The sequence below is a fragment of the Lygodium microphyllum genome, chromosome 27 (assembly GCF_053477565.2).
Source record: "Lygodium microphyllum isolate KBCC chromosome 27, Lygodium_microphyllum_v1.1.10, whole genome shotgun sequence".
NCBI lineage: Eukaryota > Viridiplantae > Streptophyta > Polypodiopsida > Schizaeales > Lygodiaceae > Lygodium > Lygodium microphyllum.
Genome location: NC_141161.1, coordinates 105019812 through 105039610, shown reverse-complemented (window position 1 = coordinate 105039610; position 19799 = coordinate 105019812). Strand labels below are relative to the sequence as shown.

The following is a 19799-nucleotide window of genomic DNA, read 5'->3' as shown; positions in this document are numbered from 1 at the left end:
AATTGCTGTAAATAGTGCTTAATCAGGATATTTACCACTCTATCCGAGGAGGAAGGCTGGTTACAGAAGTCTTCTAGGAGAAAAGGGGTCAGAGAGTTGTAGCACTATGGTAAAAAAATGTACATTATTTAGATTACCAAGAAAATGACGAGCATGGTTTTTAAAATAGACCAGTTGATATTATTCAAATAATAGTTTCCTCATTCAGCAGAGTGTGAAGCTTCCAATATACCTTCTTTCTATTAAAATACAAGTGTTTTCTTTATTTAGTCATTTCTATGGAAGCTTTCAAATTTGTGGTGATAGTTATTGTAAGAACCTAAATCCAACTAAATAGACAACACCTTTTTGAAATGACAAATCTAATTTTAGTTGACTGCTTCTAATTACATGTAGAATTAGCAATACCCTTCTATTGAAACATAAGTTTTTTATCAGGTAGTTCAGCTGTAGTTTCTTGATAAATTGGAGCATTTTATTTCAGCTTTAGTTGAAATACGTCAGTACCACTGATATTTAGACTAAAAAAAGCTATTTTAAGAGCAAAAAAGAATACGTGATCAACAATTTACTTTTCTGGGTGGACTGGGCCAATACAGGGAAAAACAGAATATCCATGGTGGTATTTTGGCACAGATGGTGTGACAGCATTCGATCCCTCCGCTGATGGTACGTGTCCTATAATAATGAAAATTAGTTTAGTTTTATCTATATCAATTATAGTACATGCTATTGCTTCCATTACAAATATGTTCTTCAAATGAGCTCGTGTATAAGCTTGTGAAGGATGGATCTTTCATTAGATTTCAAGCATATTCAATTGAAATGCTATGTGAGGATGTATGTGCATCAATGTTATGTGAGGATCTATGTGAGAGGCTATCTAGAATATGGGTATTGTATATCAGATGCCTATTATGTATCTGTTTGCCTAATTAAAAAGGCACAAGTGAATGAAGAACTGTAAGGTTCTTTTCTGCAAAGCGGTAGGCATTGTTTCTCACCTTATTGCCACTACCTCAAGTGATGTGCAGTGAAGACTGGCCCAAAAAGGGCAGAAAAGCTCTGCTAATTATTGATATTCATTTGGGTGGTAGTTTAATCCATCACATTAGCTTAAACACTAATTTAAATGATGCTTGAGAGAAGACATTGAGAGTATGCTCAGAGAATTTTTACATTAATCTGAAAAGCAAATTTATGATGTAAAAATCTATATTTCATGTAAATAGACTAGGAGTATAATGATAAAATTAGCAAGAATCAAGATGAATGTTGATGAAAAGAGTGCTATTGGTGTCTTAATGGGAAAAAAGCCAAAATTGAGAACTAAGAGAATCTTGTTTCTTTACCAAGAAAAGAAAAACTCTATTGGTGACACCTTGGAGATAGTTCTTGTGAGGTGAAAATATGAAATACAAAGAAGGCCTTGAAAAGAGCAATTGAGTACGTTATAAATACAATGGTTGTGTGAACAACCAATCTGGTTGGCTATAGTGCTAAACCATAGGAGGGGCTAGGTGAAGGAAGGTATTGGAATTTCATGTCCGCATGAGATCATCTCTCCTCCTCTCATAACCACCCTACAGCCTCTCCCATCTCATGTATGATCTCTATCCAAATCCTAGAAAGAGCCTCAGTAGTCTAAACATTTTGGAGGTCAATTGCATGGCTACACTTGGCATTCCATATATACCAAGCAATGATAACTGCAATCAGCTCCCATTTGTGACAATGTCCCCAAGTCCATTGTGTCGATGAGTAATTTGGAGTGGGGGTCCTAGTCAACTGATGGTCAATGATGAGAAAATAGTGGCTCCACCTGAAAATCCTATTATCCACATGGTGGGTCTCTATTTGTGACCTGACCTATTGCCCTTGAAGTTGCAAACATAGTCTATCTTGAGGGCTCTCTTCCATGCCTCCTGAGCTTTGGGACAATCCCATAGAAAGTGCTTTCGAGTCTTCTCTAATTCATCACATCTCGCACATGCCAAAAAAGGATGGGATGAATGTTGGGCAGCCTACCTATTATAGATGTAGAAGGATCCTCCCAAAGGGTTTCACTTTTGGGACATTGAAACTCTAGGACCACGCACTATATTTTTGGTAATTTACATGTTTTGGGGCTGTTTTAAAGAGCTAATCAGTTTGTAATGCAGTTTTACCTCAATAGTTGCCACTTCCTCACTAGAAGAAATTGCAACATACGAAGTACTGGGGAAGGAAGATATGAGGGCAAAGTAAAGAGCAATAAGTAGCTGATTAGATGGCATGCTTTTGCCAAGAGTGAGCATGTGGTTTAAGAAAATCCTTGTTTATTTTGAGAATGGACAGAGCTTCGTCAATACAATTCATTGTCTCATGTTGCTATTGAAGTACGATTCATCGGCCTAGTTGAAAGTGTTAAGTAAAATTTTTTCCCAAAAAAATTGTTGGTAACTATATCACTCACAAGCACATTCTCTCCTTTGGTAAAATTCATTACTTTGTAACCTTGTCTATTTTTTGAATTTACCTTCTACTTATAAAGGTCAACTTCTAAATGAGAAAAGACATCAATCACTCGGTTAACTTTGTACACTTATAGATTTAAAGTCATGGTGGAAAGTACAATGAGCTTGAACCTAGATAGAGCCAGATTTCCTCAAATGAGTATTAGGTGTCATAATCAATGCATACCATAATCCATTGTTTGAGGTGGCACACCTAAAGGATCGATGCCTTAAGAGAGTTTTAGTCCTTTTTGTGTTTGTTCATGTAGAATTACTTGCTCAGTTTATTAACTTTCTTTCCTTTAGACATGGTCTCCTGTATTGCCTCTGCTATTTTATTTTATGTATTTACTGCAGGTTCTTCATCAGATCTTGTGGATGCTTTGCAAGGAGAAATAGGAATAGCTCCATTTGGTAAGTACTGCTATGCTTTGGCTACTTGTTAATTTTCTTTGATTTGAGGCAACAGAATTTCTTGACATAAACAAGGATACTGAAGTTGAGCCCTTATGAATTTGTTCACGTGGGCAATACATACGTAATAGGTGGCCAGGATTTAGATTCTTTAAGAATATGAAGTTAATCTAAGAAATATTTTCTTTCGTTGAACAGACTAGGCACTAGCACCATGACACATTATACTCTTGTGATCCTCCCAAACAGTCCACTATGGATCAAAGTTAGGATCCCCAATTCATAGGATGCTAGGTGAACTCAACATGCAAGAGGGTCTACATATGGAGTCCTCATGGGAAAGGGTTAGAGCCTTATCCATAATATAAACTTCATGCAGTGGCACACTTCTAGGGCTTTGGAAAAGGAATGCTCACAATGGAGTGTTATCATCTTCGTTAGATTTTGCTGTTGTTTCAACACCCCAACAACAGTTTTTCCAGCATCTCTGATTGCTACATGCAGTCCCAAATGAGAAAAGAAAAACAACATCTGTGTTTACACAAAGGCGAAGTTTGAAGTCCGAGCACTACCTAGAAATAACAATGGAGTGTTATCCTCTTCGTTAGATTTCTCTGTGGTTTCAACACCCCAACTACAGTTTTCCCAGCATCTGATTGTTACATGCAGTCCCAAAAGAGAAAAGAAAAACAACATCTGTGTTTACACAGAAAGGCGAAGCATGAAGTCCGAGCACTACCTAGAAAGAACATATGCATGCATACTAATATGGTGTTGTGAATCACCTGACTTCTAGAATCAGATGTCAAGTCCATTATTGGCTTCTCATATCAAAGTATAGCTTTTATTTACCTTTTTGGTGGAGATGGCAGCAAGCAGCTCAGCTCAGCTGAGGAGAGTGTGCAGATAGTAGGGAGAGAGTATGTGTGACTCAAAGTACAAAGCACAACCCTTAGACTTCAGGGTTGTGTAAGTGGCTTAAGGCGCGTTCACACGGAGAAGTGTGTAATGTCTAGTAAGTGACCAAACTGTGTAACATAAATACACAAATGAAGAATAATGTAACTGGGGGAGAAAACCTCTCTTAAGGAGAGTAAAAAGTGCCCCAGTGTCCTACATGTGGATCACCCACACTCCTGTGTGAGTATAGGCGTGAGTAAAACCCAACAACCCCCCCTGGAGTGAAAAGTGATTAGCATACAAGCATCATCCACCAAAGGAGTTCAAATTTAAAGCATTGCAAAATGCTTCAAATTTGTCGCCATGAAGAGCTCTGGTGAAGATGTTTGCCACATTTTTGTTGGTAGGACAATAGACAAGGCTGATGTCCCCTGCATGTAGCCTCTCGTTGACAGGGTGATAATGTATCTCATTGTGTTTCATGTGTGCGTGAAACATTAGGTTCAATGCCACTACAATGGCAGTGTGATTGTTACCAAATAAAGGAGTAGGCTCCGTGATAGATACATTAAGATCCGCCAACAAATGTCTTAGCCATACATGTTCAACTGTAGTAGTGAAAGTTGCCTTGTATTCAGCTTCACAAGACGATGTGGGAATAGTGGATTCTTTCTTGCTAAGCCAAGAAATGGAAGAAGAGCCAAGAAAGAAACAATTTTCACTTGTAGAGTGACGAGAATCAAAATCTCTTGCCCAATGGGAATCACTGTAAGCATGTAACTGCAATAGCCCCCCCTTGGCATAAAGCAATCTAAGAGTCCTAGTGCCTTGCAAGTAACGGAAAATACACTTCACAGCTTGCCAATGTGACATGTGTGGGTTGTGCATATATTTGCTCAGGGATGAAACTGCAAACTAAATATTTGGCCTTGCGTTGCATAAATAAATGAGACATCCAACTGCTAAAGCATAATGTCAAACATATCACTATCATCATGCAAATACAGCTTAAGTCCTGTCTTCATTTGTGTACTTATTGGCTTGCAATCTTGGAAGCCAAATCTCTCAAGCAGTTTACCAACATATTTGGATTGTGACAATCCAATGCCTCTACTATCATGAATAAACTGAATGCCCAAATAGTAATGCAAAGGCCGCAAATTCTGACATTTTAAAAGTTTACTGTAAATTTTTATTAAATGTGGAAATTTGATCAACATGTGTCCCTGTGAGTAGAAGATCATCCACATAAAGACAAATGACCAGCAAAGGTCCCTCCTCTTTGCATATGTAAAGAGTGTTGGGTGTAAAGTCCCTTTGTCTCCATTTAAATAGACTTATGGGTGTGAACACACCCTTAATGTACCCTAATATATAAATACATTCTTTTATTCTTTGTGTACCATCACTACAGTACACCTATATCTGCGTTCACTTCTCTAACTCTCAACTTAGCTCTGATCTTCAGCTAACGCCTTCATCTCGCACGCCATTACACAATCTCCCCCTTCAAACTGGTATTAGAGCGCGACGGACCAAGCTCGCAGGCGAGACAGGTGCAAGCAACAGCCAACAATTAGTAGTCGTAGGCGAGAGGGAACAGTCCGGCAGAATAGACGGTAGGTCCATCATGGACTAGTGGGCAGCAAAAGGTGCGACGGAGCGTTAGATGAGTGTGAGACGGGGCGTGACGGCGGGTGTGACAGGTGATGCGCGTCAGACGAGCGTCAGACAGGCATGACGGTGGGCGTGACGGCATTAGGCAATGGACTTGCGACACGCCGGCAACACCAAGCACATCGCGACCAGCACGGGTGGCAGTTTGGCAAGCGTCACGTCGCCTGACAGGTCATGGACCTGAACGTCGGATCAGCGAACCCATATTCCATTTTTTTTTTTCAAAAATATTTGAGATTTTTTTAAACCTCCTCTCTTTCGGGTGTTCCCACGCGCAAGCATAGTGCGCAGATTTGTGTAGATTTAGGCCGAAAGAATTGGGGATTTTCCAGGTTGAGTGTTGCTCATGCAAAATTGAGGTATTTTTGTCAAAAATTGCAGACGTTGTGTGTGTTTGAATTGGGGATTTCGCCAAATTTACTAGAATTTTCCTCATCCGAGTGAAATTTCTCAACATTGGACCCTTAAAATATGGGGCTTTTGTTGTATTGGTGAAATTTTGTTCAGCTGAGTCAAATTGGCTGACATTGGTGCACAATTGGACCCGAGAAATTTGGGGCTTTTGCAAAATTTTGTGAAATTTTGCTAAATTTGCTTGTTTTAGGCTTTTGGGAACATGTTTTAGTGCAATTGGGGCAGATTTCGTAGTGAAAATTTTGGGGTTTTTGTTGAAATCTGTGGATTTTGGCAAAGTTAATGCGTGAGATGCACTTTGGGAATATTGCTGAAGCAATTTTGTGGTTATAACCAGAGTGATTTGAGCATTTTTATCTCCTGCTTGTGCAATTTTGGAGAAATTGCAGAGATTTCTTGGTGTTTTGGGTATCGGAAGACGATACGAGCACTTACATATGCAATACACTTGCTGGACAGCTCCCATTGAGTTAATGTATTGCTGATTATTCATGTTGCAGCAGTCTTAGTAATCATTTGCAGATCTGGGATTGGTGCATATGTTTTTTTGGTGATATTGCTGAAGTGGGAGTTACCTGGCAATGGTGTATGCATTTAATGTATGCTGAAATTGCAGTCATACTGCTGAAAGTCATTTGTTCTACTGCTGTACATGTACTTGGATTGAATCTTGCGATTATTTGCTGGAAAATTGGGCTGAAATCAGCTGAATATTCAGCTCATTTTTGCTATCATAAATTGCAGCATTGAATTTCTGGTTTATTGCTGAAAAATGGCTGCAAATGCTTCTAGCAGCAATGACACTAAATCCCTCTTTGAAATCAAGAGTTTTGATGGCACTGGCTTTGACTTGTGGAAGGATAGGATGCAAGGCATTTTGTTTCTCAAGGACTGTGAAGATGCTCTCTTGGAGACTAAGCCTGCAGCTATGACAGAGGTGGATTGGGCTAGACTTAATAAGAAGGCCATTGCATACATCAAGATGGCACTGTCTGATGATGTACTTATAGACATCAAACGTCTTGATACAGGTTATGCTATATGGAAAAAGCTTAAGGATACTTATGAAAATGCAACTCTTGTGAATCAAGTGCATCTTATGCATAAACTTGTGAACATGGAGTTGGATGAGTCTAAGCTAGTATCTGAGCATTTGGGGAAACAATCGGGTAGAACAAACGGTAGGTCCATTGTGGACCAGCGGGCAGTAGGACAGTGACGGAGCGTCAGATGGGCGTCAGATATTCGTGAGACGGGACGTGATAGGTGACGCGCGTTAGACAGGCATTACAGCGGGCGTAACGGCATCAAGCAATGGACTTGCGATACGGTAGCGACACCAGGCGTAGCGCGACCAACACAGGTGGCAGTTTGGCAGACGTTACGTCGCCTGACAGGTCACGGACCTGAACGTTGGGTCAACAGACCCATACTCCGTTTTAAAAAAAAAAGAAATATTTGAGTTTTTTTACCTTCTCTCTTCCGGGTATTCCCTTACGCAAGCATAGTGCACAGATTTGTGTAGATTTAGGCTCAGAAAATTGGGGCTTTTCAGGTTGAGTGCTTTTAGAGGGGTTTTGAGTCAATTGCAGGACTGTGGTTTGACTGCTTTCGATGATAAATTGAAAGCTGTTTTCTTATTGATGACTTTGCCTGACAGCTAGGAATCTTTGGTTGTGTCACTTAGCAACAATCCCGATTAAACTTTTGATGGTGTTAGAGGTTCAATCCGCAATGAAGAAATTAGAAGAAAGTCTAGTGGTGAAAGCAGTGGCTCAGCTTACCATGTAAGAGGTAGGTTTGAAAAGAGGGGTAATGCAGCTAGTAAAGGTAAAAGCAGAAGCAAAAGCAAGGGCAAATAGCGGGATGTCACATGCTATCAGTGTGGGCATAAAGGGCATAAAAAGCCCGATTTCCGGTACTTCAAGAAAGAGCAAGAAAGAAAGAGACAACAGGATAAGAAAAAGAAGGATGATAAGAAAGATAATGACAGCTCTTCCTCAAAAGAAGTTGCAAAGGCAAATGTTGCATCTAGTGTGGTCATTGAAGAGTTTCTTGACATTGAAGAGATACTTGTTATAGCTGCATGTAATGATGCAGATATTATGGTAGCAATAGGTGATATGCACATCACCAAAAAGGAGGTAATTGATGCCTTACTTTCAGCTCATGATGGGCTGTCACAAGCATGGATAGTGGACAATGGTGCCTCTTTTCATGTTACTCCCTCTTTGGAGTCATTTTCTGAATACACTGCAGGTTGCCTAGGCAAGGTTTACTTGGGTAATAAGTATGTATGTGAGATAGAGGGTGTTGGCACCATTCACTTGGCTCTTGAAAATGGCCAAGAGCCGATTTTGCAGGATGTCAGATTTGTACTTGGCATAAAAAAGAGTCTACTATCAGTCGGGCAACTTGATGCTAAGGGGTATTTTACTACATTTGGTGGTGGATCTTCGAAGGTCCATAAGAGCTCTATGCTGATTGTTAAAGGTAGTAAAAGTGGGACTTTATATTATTTGCATTGTAAAGCATTACCTGGTAAGTTCTTGGCTGTGGCTAAAGTCCATTCACAGATAGAGCTTTGGCACAAAAGACTTGGTCATATGAGCCAGAAAGGCCTTCAGGTTGTCTTTTCTTTAGGGAGATTTGATGTAAAAGGCTTTGGTCTCGAATTTTGTAATGATTGCTTATATGGAAAACAAGTGAAGTCTCCTTATTACTCTGGTGTTGTTAAGAAGTCTAATGCTCTTGACTTATTACACTCTGATGGATGCACTATGCCTGTTAATTCGTATGGGGGTGCACGGTACTTTGTTACTTTCATTGATGATTTCAGTAGAAAGTCACGGGTGTATGTACTTAAGAGCAAAAAGGAAGTGCTGGATTCTTTTAAAAAGTTTCATGCTTTTGTTACCACACAAAAAGGGCTCAAGTTGAAAGCTATAAGAACAGATAATGGGGGTGAGTATGTCTCAAAGGAATTTAACAAGTTTTGTGAGATGCATGGCATTGAGAGGGAGTTGACAGCCCCTTATAATCCTACATTAAATGGCGTGGCTGAAAGATTTAACCGCACACTTTGTGAGAGAGTCAGATGCATGCTGTCCATAGCTAATCTCCTGCAGCAGTTCTGGGGAGAGGCTCTTAAAACTGCAGTTCATGTATGCAATTGCTCTCCCAATCGTGCATTGGAAAATGGCATTCTTGAAGAGGTTTGGTTTGGCAAACCTGTTTCATATGACCATTTGCGTGTATTTGGCTATGAAGGCTTTGTGCATGTACTTGTAGAACAGAGGACCAAACTAGACATGAAATCCATCAAGGGCATCTTCATGGGATATGGAGATGAGGGAGAGATGGGTTATAGAGTTTGGCTTCCTCAGGGTAGGAAGATAGTACGTAGCCGAGATGCAGTATTTAATAAGGCAAAGTTGCTGAAAAATACTACACATGGTGATCTTGACAAAAAGAAGGTCAAATTTCAGCATGAACAGCCAGTCATTCAGCAGCCATTAGCTGAAAATTCTGTCCCTTTTGATGCTGAAAATGAGCAGCAACCTATTATGTTACAGCCAGAAGACCACGGACAGCAAATAGATGCATAGGATGAAATAGGACAGCAAGAGAAACATGCTGAAAACAGATTACAACAGCAAGAAAATGCTGAAAATCAACCACGTGGTGATGGTGTGCAAGTTTCTCAGGATGTAGGCCCACTGCCTGATAATACAGATCATTGGGTAAGATGGTCTACACGTGTCAGATTGCAGCCACAGAGGTTTCAGCCATCTTTGGATTGCATTTTGTTAATTGATGAGGGTGAGCCTCTGACATTTAAAGAGGCACAATCATGTGAAAACAAGAGAAAGTGGGAGCTTGCTATGCATGAAGAGATGAAGTCTCTATATGCAAATAACACATGGGAGCTTGTACCTTTGCCCAAGGATAGGAAAGCTATTTCTAATAAATGGGTTTACAAAGTGAAATGTATTGATGGGAAGCCCAAGTACAAGGCACGTTTGGTTGCTAAGGGCTATACACAGAAGAAAGACAGAGACTTCCAAGAGGTCTTTTCACCAGTGGTGAAGATGACTATGCTCCGTGTTTTGTTTGCTCTCATTGTATCCTTGGATTTAGAGTTGGACTAAATGGATGCGAAGACTGCTTTCCTTTATGGTGACTTGGATGAAGAGTTGTACATGAAGCAACCGGAAGGATTTGCTATTCTAGGAAAAGAGCATTTGGTTTGTAAGTTGAAACACAACTTATATAGGTTGAGAGAATCCCCTAGACAATGGTACAAAAAATTTGATACCTTTATGCTCAGCCATGGATTTAAACGCAGTCATGCAGATCACTGCTTATACACTAAAAAGGCTGATGATGGCAGCCTTATTGTGCTGGTTTTATATTTGGATGACATGCTGATTGCAGGACATCATAAGAGTACTTTGAATGCTCTTAAAAGGCAACTGAGTTCAGCCTTCTCTATGAGAGATTTGGGGGCAGTTGAACACATTTTGGGCATGCGCGTTAAAAGCGACAGAGGGCAGCATTTGTTGTTTCTCTCACAGGACAAGTACATTAGCAAAGTACTTGATAGGTTTAATATGATTGATGCTAAGCCTCTTGGTGTGCCTTCACCACCACATACAAAGCTTAGCAAATCTGATAGCTCTAAGGATAATGCAGTTGCTAGTGTCATGAAGGGTGTACCTTATGCATTAGCTTGTGGATCTTTGATGTATTCCATGGTTGCCACTTGCCCTGACATTGCTCATGCAGTGGGAGTTGTTAGCAGATTTATGTCTAACCCTGGCAAGCCACATTGGGAAGCATTGAAATGTATCTTCAGATACTTGAAAGCTACATAACAAAAGTGTATATGCTATGGAAAGGGTACACTAGAGTTGTAGGGATTTTGTGACTCAGACATGGTAATGGTAGGAGATCTTGATACTAGGAAATCTACCAGTGGGTATGTTTTTACTTTGGCTGGTGGGGCTATCTCTTAGTGTTCAAGATTGCAGAAAATTGTAGCACTGAGTATTACAGAAGCTGAATATATTTCAGCCATTGAAGCTTCTAAGGAAGCTATTTGGCTTGGCCGTTTGTTCAAGGATTTTGGTCTTTCTTCACATACTCCAGTGCTTAGTTGTGATAGCGAGAGTATAGTATATCTGGCTAAGAATGCCATGTTCCATGCACGTACCAAACACATAGATGTTCGGTATCACTTTATTCAACAGGTCTTGGATGATGGTCTTGTCACACTAACTAAGGTCAAAACCCAAGATAACCCTCCAGATATTCTCACTAAGTCGCTTGCAAAGGCTTAGCATGAGCATTGCATTCGTTTAGTGGGAGTTGGTTAGCTTAAAGGTATCACTTTGGGCCTTGGAGTGGGAGCTTGTTGGGTGTAAAGTCCCTTCGTCTCCGTTTAAATAGACTTACGGGTGTGAACACACCCTTAATGTACCCTAGCATATAAATACATTCTTTTATTCTTTGTGTACTATCACAACGGTACACCTATCTCTGCATTCACTTCTCTAACTCTCAGCTCAACTTAGCTCTTCAGCTAACGCCTTCATCTCGCATGCCATTACACAATTTCCCCTTCAAAGGGTAGACTCTAATGGGCTATTAATGAACTCTTGGCTGAGTAAGAAGGCATCAATTTTGGTGTACCACGCTCATGGAGTTTGCTTCAAACAATAGAAAGCTTTTTTCAGCTTGCATACCAAGTGTACCGATCCTTCAACTACAAAACCCTTCGGCTGCTGAACATACACTTCTTCTTGAAGTTCCCCATGTAAAAATGCAGTTTTAATGTCAAGCCGGTGCACAATCCAACCATAATGGGCAGCTAATGCAACCATACATCTCATAGTGGTCATACGGGATGTAGGAGCAAATGTCTCCTCATAATCAATTTCTTTCTTTTACAGATAGCTTTTTGCCACAAGCATGGCCTTGGTACTTATCAATGGATCCATCCACTTTTTGTTTCAGCTTATAGACCCATTTAGTACCAATGGCATTCTTTCCAACAGGCAATGTAACTAAATCCCATGTTCGATTCTTAATGATAGAATCATATTCAGCTTGCATTGCTGTCATCCAATGTACACTCTGTTGTGCATCCTCAAAAGAATTAGGCTCATCATCATCAAGTGTGTTTGTTGCCATAACAAACTCCATAGCATTGGCATGATCATGTAGACGTGTTTGTCTTTGAGTACAACTAGCAAAAGGAGCATCGAAATGACTGTGTTGTAGAGTCTGCAAGTACCATCTAGGTATTTGTCTAGGGTCCTGATTATGTGCATGCTCTTGATGAATCTCAAGTTCAACATCTTGGTGAATATTCAGATCCGCCATAGGTTGGATTTTTGCATTATTTAATGAAGCAACTAACTAAACATTTTGTTTATTTAATGAAGCTCCAACTGTATCATCAAAAGAAATAGGCATCAGCCCTTCAGACACATCGTTTGCAGCTTGACATGCGTCATAACCAGCAAGATATAGTTCTGATCTTTCATAAAAAATCACATCCCTATTGACAATAACTTTCTTGGAAAGAGGATTGTACAATCTGTACCCTTTTCTTTCACTGTTGTATCCCACAAATATGCACTTAACAGCCTTATTGTCCAACTTTTTTCTCAATACTTCGGGAATATGAGCATATACAAGACACACAAAAGTAGGAAAGTGACCAACTGAAGGTTCAAGGCTGTTTCAAGCCTCAAAAGGTGTTATGTTTTTCAATGCCTTTGTAGGGCACCTATTCAAAACGTGACCAGCACACATAACTACTTCCATCCAAAATCCATGTGGCAGTTTTCTAGCTTTCAGTATACATCTGACCATCTCCATGAGTGACCGATTCTTTCTTTCTGCAATCCCGTTCTGTTGTGAAGTTTATTGCCCTTGTCTTTCTGTCTTGCCATAAAAACCTGTTCAGAAGCTACAACATCCAACCCACTATTCTTCCTTATTTGGTATTTTTCTAGCAATAAGCTAACCAACTGGAGAAAAGTAAGTGGCTGTGTAGAAATTCTCATGGTAAGATTCAATGCCGTATGAAAGCCCAAATGAAAAAGTGGCAAAGAATTCCAAGTCATAGAGATCATTTGAGTATCAAAATAATACTCATCTATATTCATCAACTGCTCGCGTAGGTTCTAAATCTTATTAAGATGATCCTGTATAGCATCACCTTCTTCCATCTTTACATTTTTAAGCTCCCTCTTCAAAAAAGAAATGCGAGTATTATTTTTTCTAGCAAACATATACTCAAGTGTAAGCCATGCTACTTGTGAAGTAGTGTTGGGGGTAAAGGCGCCTCTGCCTAGCCGCCTGTGTATTACTACACTGACAGTCACCGCCACTGTCCACTGCAGGTGGTGGGCGCCCGTCACCATCACTTTATTCTTTATTATTTTAGTGACAGTTTGAATAAAGGAAGGCCCGGTCACATATTGTGACTGTTGGAGTTTCCATTTCTAGTCTCTCCCTTTCTTGCTCTTGCTCTCTCGCCATAGCTCTTGAGTCCAACCTTCGATCCGTCGCTCCCTTTCAACTGGTATCAGAGCTTTGCCTTCCGACTCTTGAGTTTGGTTCGTGGCATTCTCAGCATTCCATCGACTCCCTACTTGCATTGGGTATCCTTCTCGGCAGCCATATCCGACTCCTTCGAGCTCCCGTCACTCCCCGGCTTCCCGAGCACTTTCTCGGCATTGTTGGGCACCTTTAGGGCATTACATTGAGGTATTTGATCATTTTCTTCAAGGTTTACTTCAGTTCTTAGGTCTCACAGGTTGTAAACAAGTTGTGGGCAGCCATAGCTCACATCTCTTGGAGCTTTCTTCACCTGGATCTTACTTCTAGCCTATCAAGGCTTGCTGAGGCTTGGTGTAGGCTTTCTTTGGTCCTCATTTGTGCCCCCTTTGGGCCCCATTGTTGACACGTGGGACAGCAGACTTCCCCAGCCAGCTCACGTTTTTTTTGTGCCTGTTTCAAAATCTGGCCCAAAAATCACTCTTTTTGTCATATCTCGGGCATTCGGAACCCAATTCAGGCAAGATAAGAGTCTAAGTTGGGGTTTTGGCACGCTCCGGACGCGATGGTGATGCCGGATTTGCCAAATTCTGATGATAGAATAAACTGCAACAGATTTCAGGTTTGAGACAGTATGTATTTGTATGCCTATGCTTGTTTGGGCATGACTATATAACCGGTTTGATGCCTATTGCATCCCGATTGATTGGGGGATTGAAACTACATGTAATGCTATGATTTTGGCCCGATTTTGGGGCCGAAAATACACAGTTTATAACATAAATGCATGCTGAATACTCTTGGGTTGAAGCTATCTTTCATGCTTTGACATATGCCTATTGGTTCCAGATGTATGTCTTGGGTTATGCTATGATGTATTGATCATGGAGGGACGACTTTGAGCTTGTCATTGAATCCGGTGTCAAGATTGTGGGAGAGAAGGAAGGAGTCTCACTTGTAGCTTTCTTGCTTGCACAATGGGGGAATACACACACGGGTGGAGGTTGAAAACAGTTTTCCTCTTCTTAGTTGTGTAAGCCAAAAAGAACTCTCATACAAAGAAATAGAAGAACCCTCTATATGGGTCTCAAACCAAACTCAACTAACTAAGGTGGCATACTAACTGAGCCACGAACTAGAGTAGATAAGGATAGCTATCATGTAGCTATTATTCATGGGCGGTGTACCAACCGCATCTACAACTGACAAGTCGGTGACATAAATGCACAACGGTCACCCTGGCATATCACGAGTGGAGCTCGATATCTCAACACTCCCCCTCGAGCTCAATCCCAATTCCTGCACACCAAGCAGGTCTCTGAACTTGCGCAGCTTCTCTGCGCCCAATGCCTTCGTGAATATGTCAGCTGCCTGATCCTCTGTGCTGACATAAACTAGATCAATAAGACCTAGTAAAACCCTCTCTCGCACATAGTGATAATGCACCTCAATGTGCTTTGTTCTAGCATGATAGACTGGGTTATTTGCCAAGTGTATACTACTCATGTTGTCACAATAAATGACAACTGGCCCATCTGTAGACTGATGCATATCATAAAGTAGCTTGTGCAACCAAGCTACCTCACATGCAGCCATTGCTGCATCCCTGTACTCGGCCTCTGTGCTCGACAAGGCAACTGTAGGCTGTTTCTTGCTGCTCCAAGTGACTGCAGCACTCCCAAAAGAGAACACATATCCACTGGTAGATCGTCTATCAGAAATACTTCCAGCCCAATCAGCATCAGTGTATCCATGCAGCTGTATCTGAACCCCAGTCTCATAAAATAGTCCATACTGCAATGTGGACTTCACATACCCGAGTATGCGTCTAGCCGCATCCAAATGCAGTTTCCTTGGAGCCTGCATAAACTGACTTACCAATCCAACAACATAGCTCAAATCTGGCCTGGTAATAGTCATATAAATCAAGCTTCCTACCATGCGCCTGTACATAGTAGGGTCTTCCAGAAGCTCACCTGTATCTGCGCTCAGCTTCACGTTCTGCTCCAAAGGAACTGAAATAGGCTTACAGCCTGTCATCCCATATTTGGATAGCATGTCCAATCCATACTGCCTCTGCAAGAGCTGTATACCACTTGGTGATCTAATCACCTCAATGCCCAAGAAATAACGCAGCTCTCTCAAATCCTTCATCTCAAACTTCTGCTTCAATAGCATCTTCACATGAAGGATATCTTCATCACTGTCATTTGTCATAATCAAATCATCAACATAAATGACAAGTAGCATAATACATTTCTCTGTTTTTCTCACATAAAGTGAGAAATCTGCCTTGGAAATCTGAAAGCCAATAGTGACAAGATACTGTCCTATCTTGTCAGACCATGCTCTAGGTGCTTGCTTCAAGCCATACAAGGCTTTCTTCAACCTGCAAACAAACTCTGGATGAACATCATGCACATAACTTGGTGGCTGCTCCATATAGACCTCTTCTTGCAAATCACCAGGCAAGAAGGTATTCTTTACATCCATCTGATGTAAAGGCCATCCCTTTGATGCAGCCATAGCAATGATTGCTCTTACGGTTGCCATCCTTGCAACCGGACTGAATGTTTCTTCATAGTCAATGCCATATGTTTGTGCATACCCCTTGACTACTAATCTTGCCTTGTATCTGTTCACAGAACCATCTGCATTGTGCTTCACCTTATAAACCCACTTACAGCCAATTGCATTCTTACCTTTAGGCAAAGGTACTAACTCCCATGTAGCATTTGGTTCCAAGGCATCCATTTCTTCATCCATGGCTTTCTCCCATTTTTCTTTTCCCATGGCTGGGTTCTGGTTCTTGTATCACTTTGACCATATATGCATAGTGAATGGCTGTAAATCCATCATATTTCAGCCTATCCACAGGATACCTAGCTCTCGTAGACCTGCGCAAAATAGGTTCGCTTCCAGGTGCTCTCAAAACATCCCTGGTCTTCCTTACTCCAGGTGTAACAATAGAGGGGATACCCAACTCATCATCAATGCTCTGTTCTGTGCCACTAGATTCACCATCCACATAAGAGTGACCTGCATTCACATCAAACATGGGTTGATCTACCTTTTCTTTTCCTTTTCGCGAAACCTGCATACCACTATCTGCATTGCTTTGAGAAGATTCTCCTGATCTCAATCTGCCTGTCCATGGCGAAGAATGTGAACCACTGCTAGAAGACGTTCCAGGTCCACTAATATTTTGTGACTGCTGCTGTGAATTCTGTGCAGCATTACCATTTTGTGCATCTACATCATCAATCACATTTACTGGTTTATACCAGCTACTCATCTCATCAAAAACATCTCTGCTCACTGTAAACTTACGAGTAGAAGGGTTATAGCATCTATACTCTTTTTGCTGCAGAGAATAACCAATAAAGATGCACTTCTCAGCTTTTGGATCTAGCTTGGATCTCAACTCATCTGGCACGTGTACATAGGCAATGCAACAAAAAATTTTCAAATGAGAAATATTTGGTTTCCTACCAGTATACCTCTCCTCTGCAGTCATCCCATGTATTGCTGTAGTGGGAGTCCTGTTCATTATGTAGACTGCTGTAGCAACTGGTTCAGCCCAATAAAAATCTGGCAGGTCTTTTTCATTGAGCATGGCACGAGATACCTCTCCAATATGCATGTTTTTCCTTTCTTCAATTCCATTTTGTTGTGGGGTATGACTGCATTAATATTGCTGCTTTATGCCATGCTCCTGCAGGAACCTTGCAAACTCATTTGAGAGGTACTCTCCCCCTCCATCTAACCTTAGGCATTTTATCTGCAGACCTGTTTCTTTTTCAACCATAGCTTTAAGAGTTTTGATATGTCCAAAAATTTCACTTTTCTTTTTCATAAAATACACTCAAACTTTTCTGCTATAGTCATCAATAAAAGTAACAAAATAATGACAGCCTCCTAGAGATGCAGCTTTAGTAGTCCACACATCAGAGTGGATTAATTCCAATGGCTTCTTACTCTCTTGAACATGTCTAGGAAATGGTTTCCTTGCCTGTTTTCCAAATTGACAGGCTTCACATACTTTATGCATTTCTGCAACCTTGAATCTAGGCAATCCTGCAACAATATTTTGGGCTTGCATTGATTTAAGTCGCTGTACATTAACATGACCAATGCGTTTATGCCAGATATCAATATCTGCAACTACACCGGTCCCATGTGCAAACATTGCTGCACTCAATTCAGACATGTCTGCATCCAACGTAAACATTCTGCCCTTCTTCTTTCCTTTTGCTATCAAGCGACCTTTATTTTTCATATCCTCAACAAAGCATCCATGAGGATTAAATCTGACCTGCAAGCCCTGTTCAACCATTTGACCAACAGAAACCAGATTCTTGGTGATATTCGGGACATGAAATACATCGGACATGTATTTCTTTTTCCCATCCTGCATAGACAAATGAATTTTTCCAATCTGCACAATCGGATGTGCAGTATCATCACCAGTCTCCACAAATCCTGGTTTTTCCATTTTCCTTGCATCCTCCATCCATTCTGCATGACCTGTCATGTGGTTTGATGCACCTGAGTTAACATACCATACATCGTTGCTTTCTTCTGTACTTGTCACAGAATTGTTCATGTGTTGCACCATAAACAAATGCTCATTTCTGTCATCACCCTGTCTACTAGAAGATACATAATTTCCTTGTTGCAGTTTTCCATTCATTATGTCATTCTGCTTTTTATAGCAGTCTTTAGCCATATGACCCATTTTACCACAGTAGTAGCATTCAACATTACTGTTTGCATTTTGGCCTCTTTGCCATCCACCACGACCTCTTTGGCTCCCCCTGTCTCTAGAGTTACCACGTCCTCCTCCATAGGACTGGTTTTCTTGAGTTTGCTGCATATTCTGATTTCTATCATGGCCTCCAAATCGGCCTCCTCTACCTTTGCCTCTACCTCTTCCAGCATTTGAGTAGAAGACAGCTTCTTTTGAAGTTCCTCCTGAAGAAGATGCACCACCATTTCTCTGCTCCTCAAAAATTAGAAGAGCAATCAACTTCTCAAAATCAGGAAATCTTTCACGGACGGAAATGGATGTTCGGAACTGTGCATAATCCTTTCCTAGACCATTCAAGGTCACAGAAACTAAATCATCATCTTCCACAGGCGACCCAATGGAAGCAAGTGCATCTGCAATCTTCTTCACCTTCATGTGGTAGTCATTGATGCTCATATTTTCTCTTTGCACATTGTGCAGCTCTTGCTTAAGCTGCATTTTCCTGGCTTGCGTATTTGTGCTATACATCTTTGACAGAGTATCCCATGCCTCCTTTGGCGTACTTGCATCCTGAATATGCACAATCATAGAGTCTGAAATGCTGATAGACAGCCAGTACATAACTTTCCTGGCTCTCTCATGCCATGCTTTGAATGCCTGCATTTGCTGTTGATTGGGAACATCAGGAAGAACTGGTTCTTTTTCATTTCCTGCAACAAATTCCCAATATCCTTTTCCCATAAGGAAATTCGTCATTCTAAACTTCCATGCCTGGAAGTTGTTCTTGTCAAGCTTTTCAGTTACAATCTGTGAAAGAGAATCAGACGCCATTACAGGACACTGCAAAAAATTCTGTCACTGCAAAGAACACAGCTTCAGCCTCACAAGGGCAAATCTGCAAAACTGACGAAAGTGGTATTTGACCACACAGTCACTTCCTAGTGACGATTTTGCATCAACAGGCAACAAGGATGATTCTGTAACTCCCAATGTCTCTGCGCACAAGCATACGATGCAATTTCTACAGTAACTTTTCACCGATCTGTAGAACAGTGGTTGCACAGTATAAAACTGGGCCTTTTCCTGAGTGCGTGCAGAAAACTTTCACCTCCAAAACAGGTCCCGAAATGGCCTCAAATAAAAAAAACAGGGTCGCCAAGGGCTAAAGCCCTTTCCCACAGCATATACTGCCCTCTTGCTTCACCGCGAAGGGCGTCTCAACCTGAGACAATGCACTCTTGCAAATTCCGGCTGTGCAACCTGCAGAGATCTGCTTCCAAAACAGAAAATGAAAGCAACACTGCTCCTCTTACCAGAACACCGCGAGCTTGGCTTGCTTTCTTGAGCTCCTTACCACGAACAAGGCTCTGATACCATGTCAAGATTGTGGGAGAGAAGGAAGGAGTCTCACTTGTAGCTTTCTTGCTTGCACAATGGGGGAATACACACACGGGTGGAGGCTGAAAACAGTTTTCCTCTTCTTATTTGTGTAAGCCAAAAAGAACTCTCATACAAAGAAATAGAAGAACCCTCTATATGGGTCTCAAACCAAACTCAACTAACTAAGGTGGTATACT

The 19799-nt window shown here is 41.0% G+C and overlaps 1 protein-coding gene across 1 annotated transcript in view; it reads left to right on the top strand.

Moving 5' to 3' along the window:
• LOC148012681 (uncharacterized) overlaps positions 1 to 19799 on the top strand; it is a 131518-nt gene that overhangs the window by 61594 nt on the left and 50125 nt on the right. The window contains exons 6-7 of the mRNA XM_087668745.1: positions 600 to 669; positions 2853 to 2909. Coding sequence (XP_087524871.1) covers positions 600 to 669; positions 2853 to 2909 — 127 coding nt within the window. The remainder of the gene's footprint in view (positions 1 to 599; positions 670 to 2852; positions 2910 to 19799) is intronic.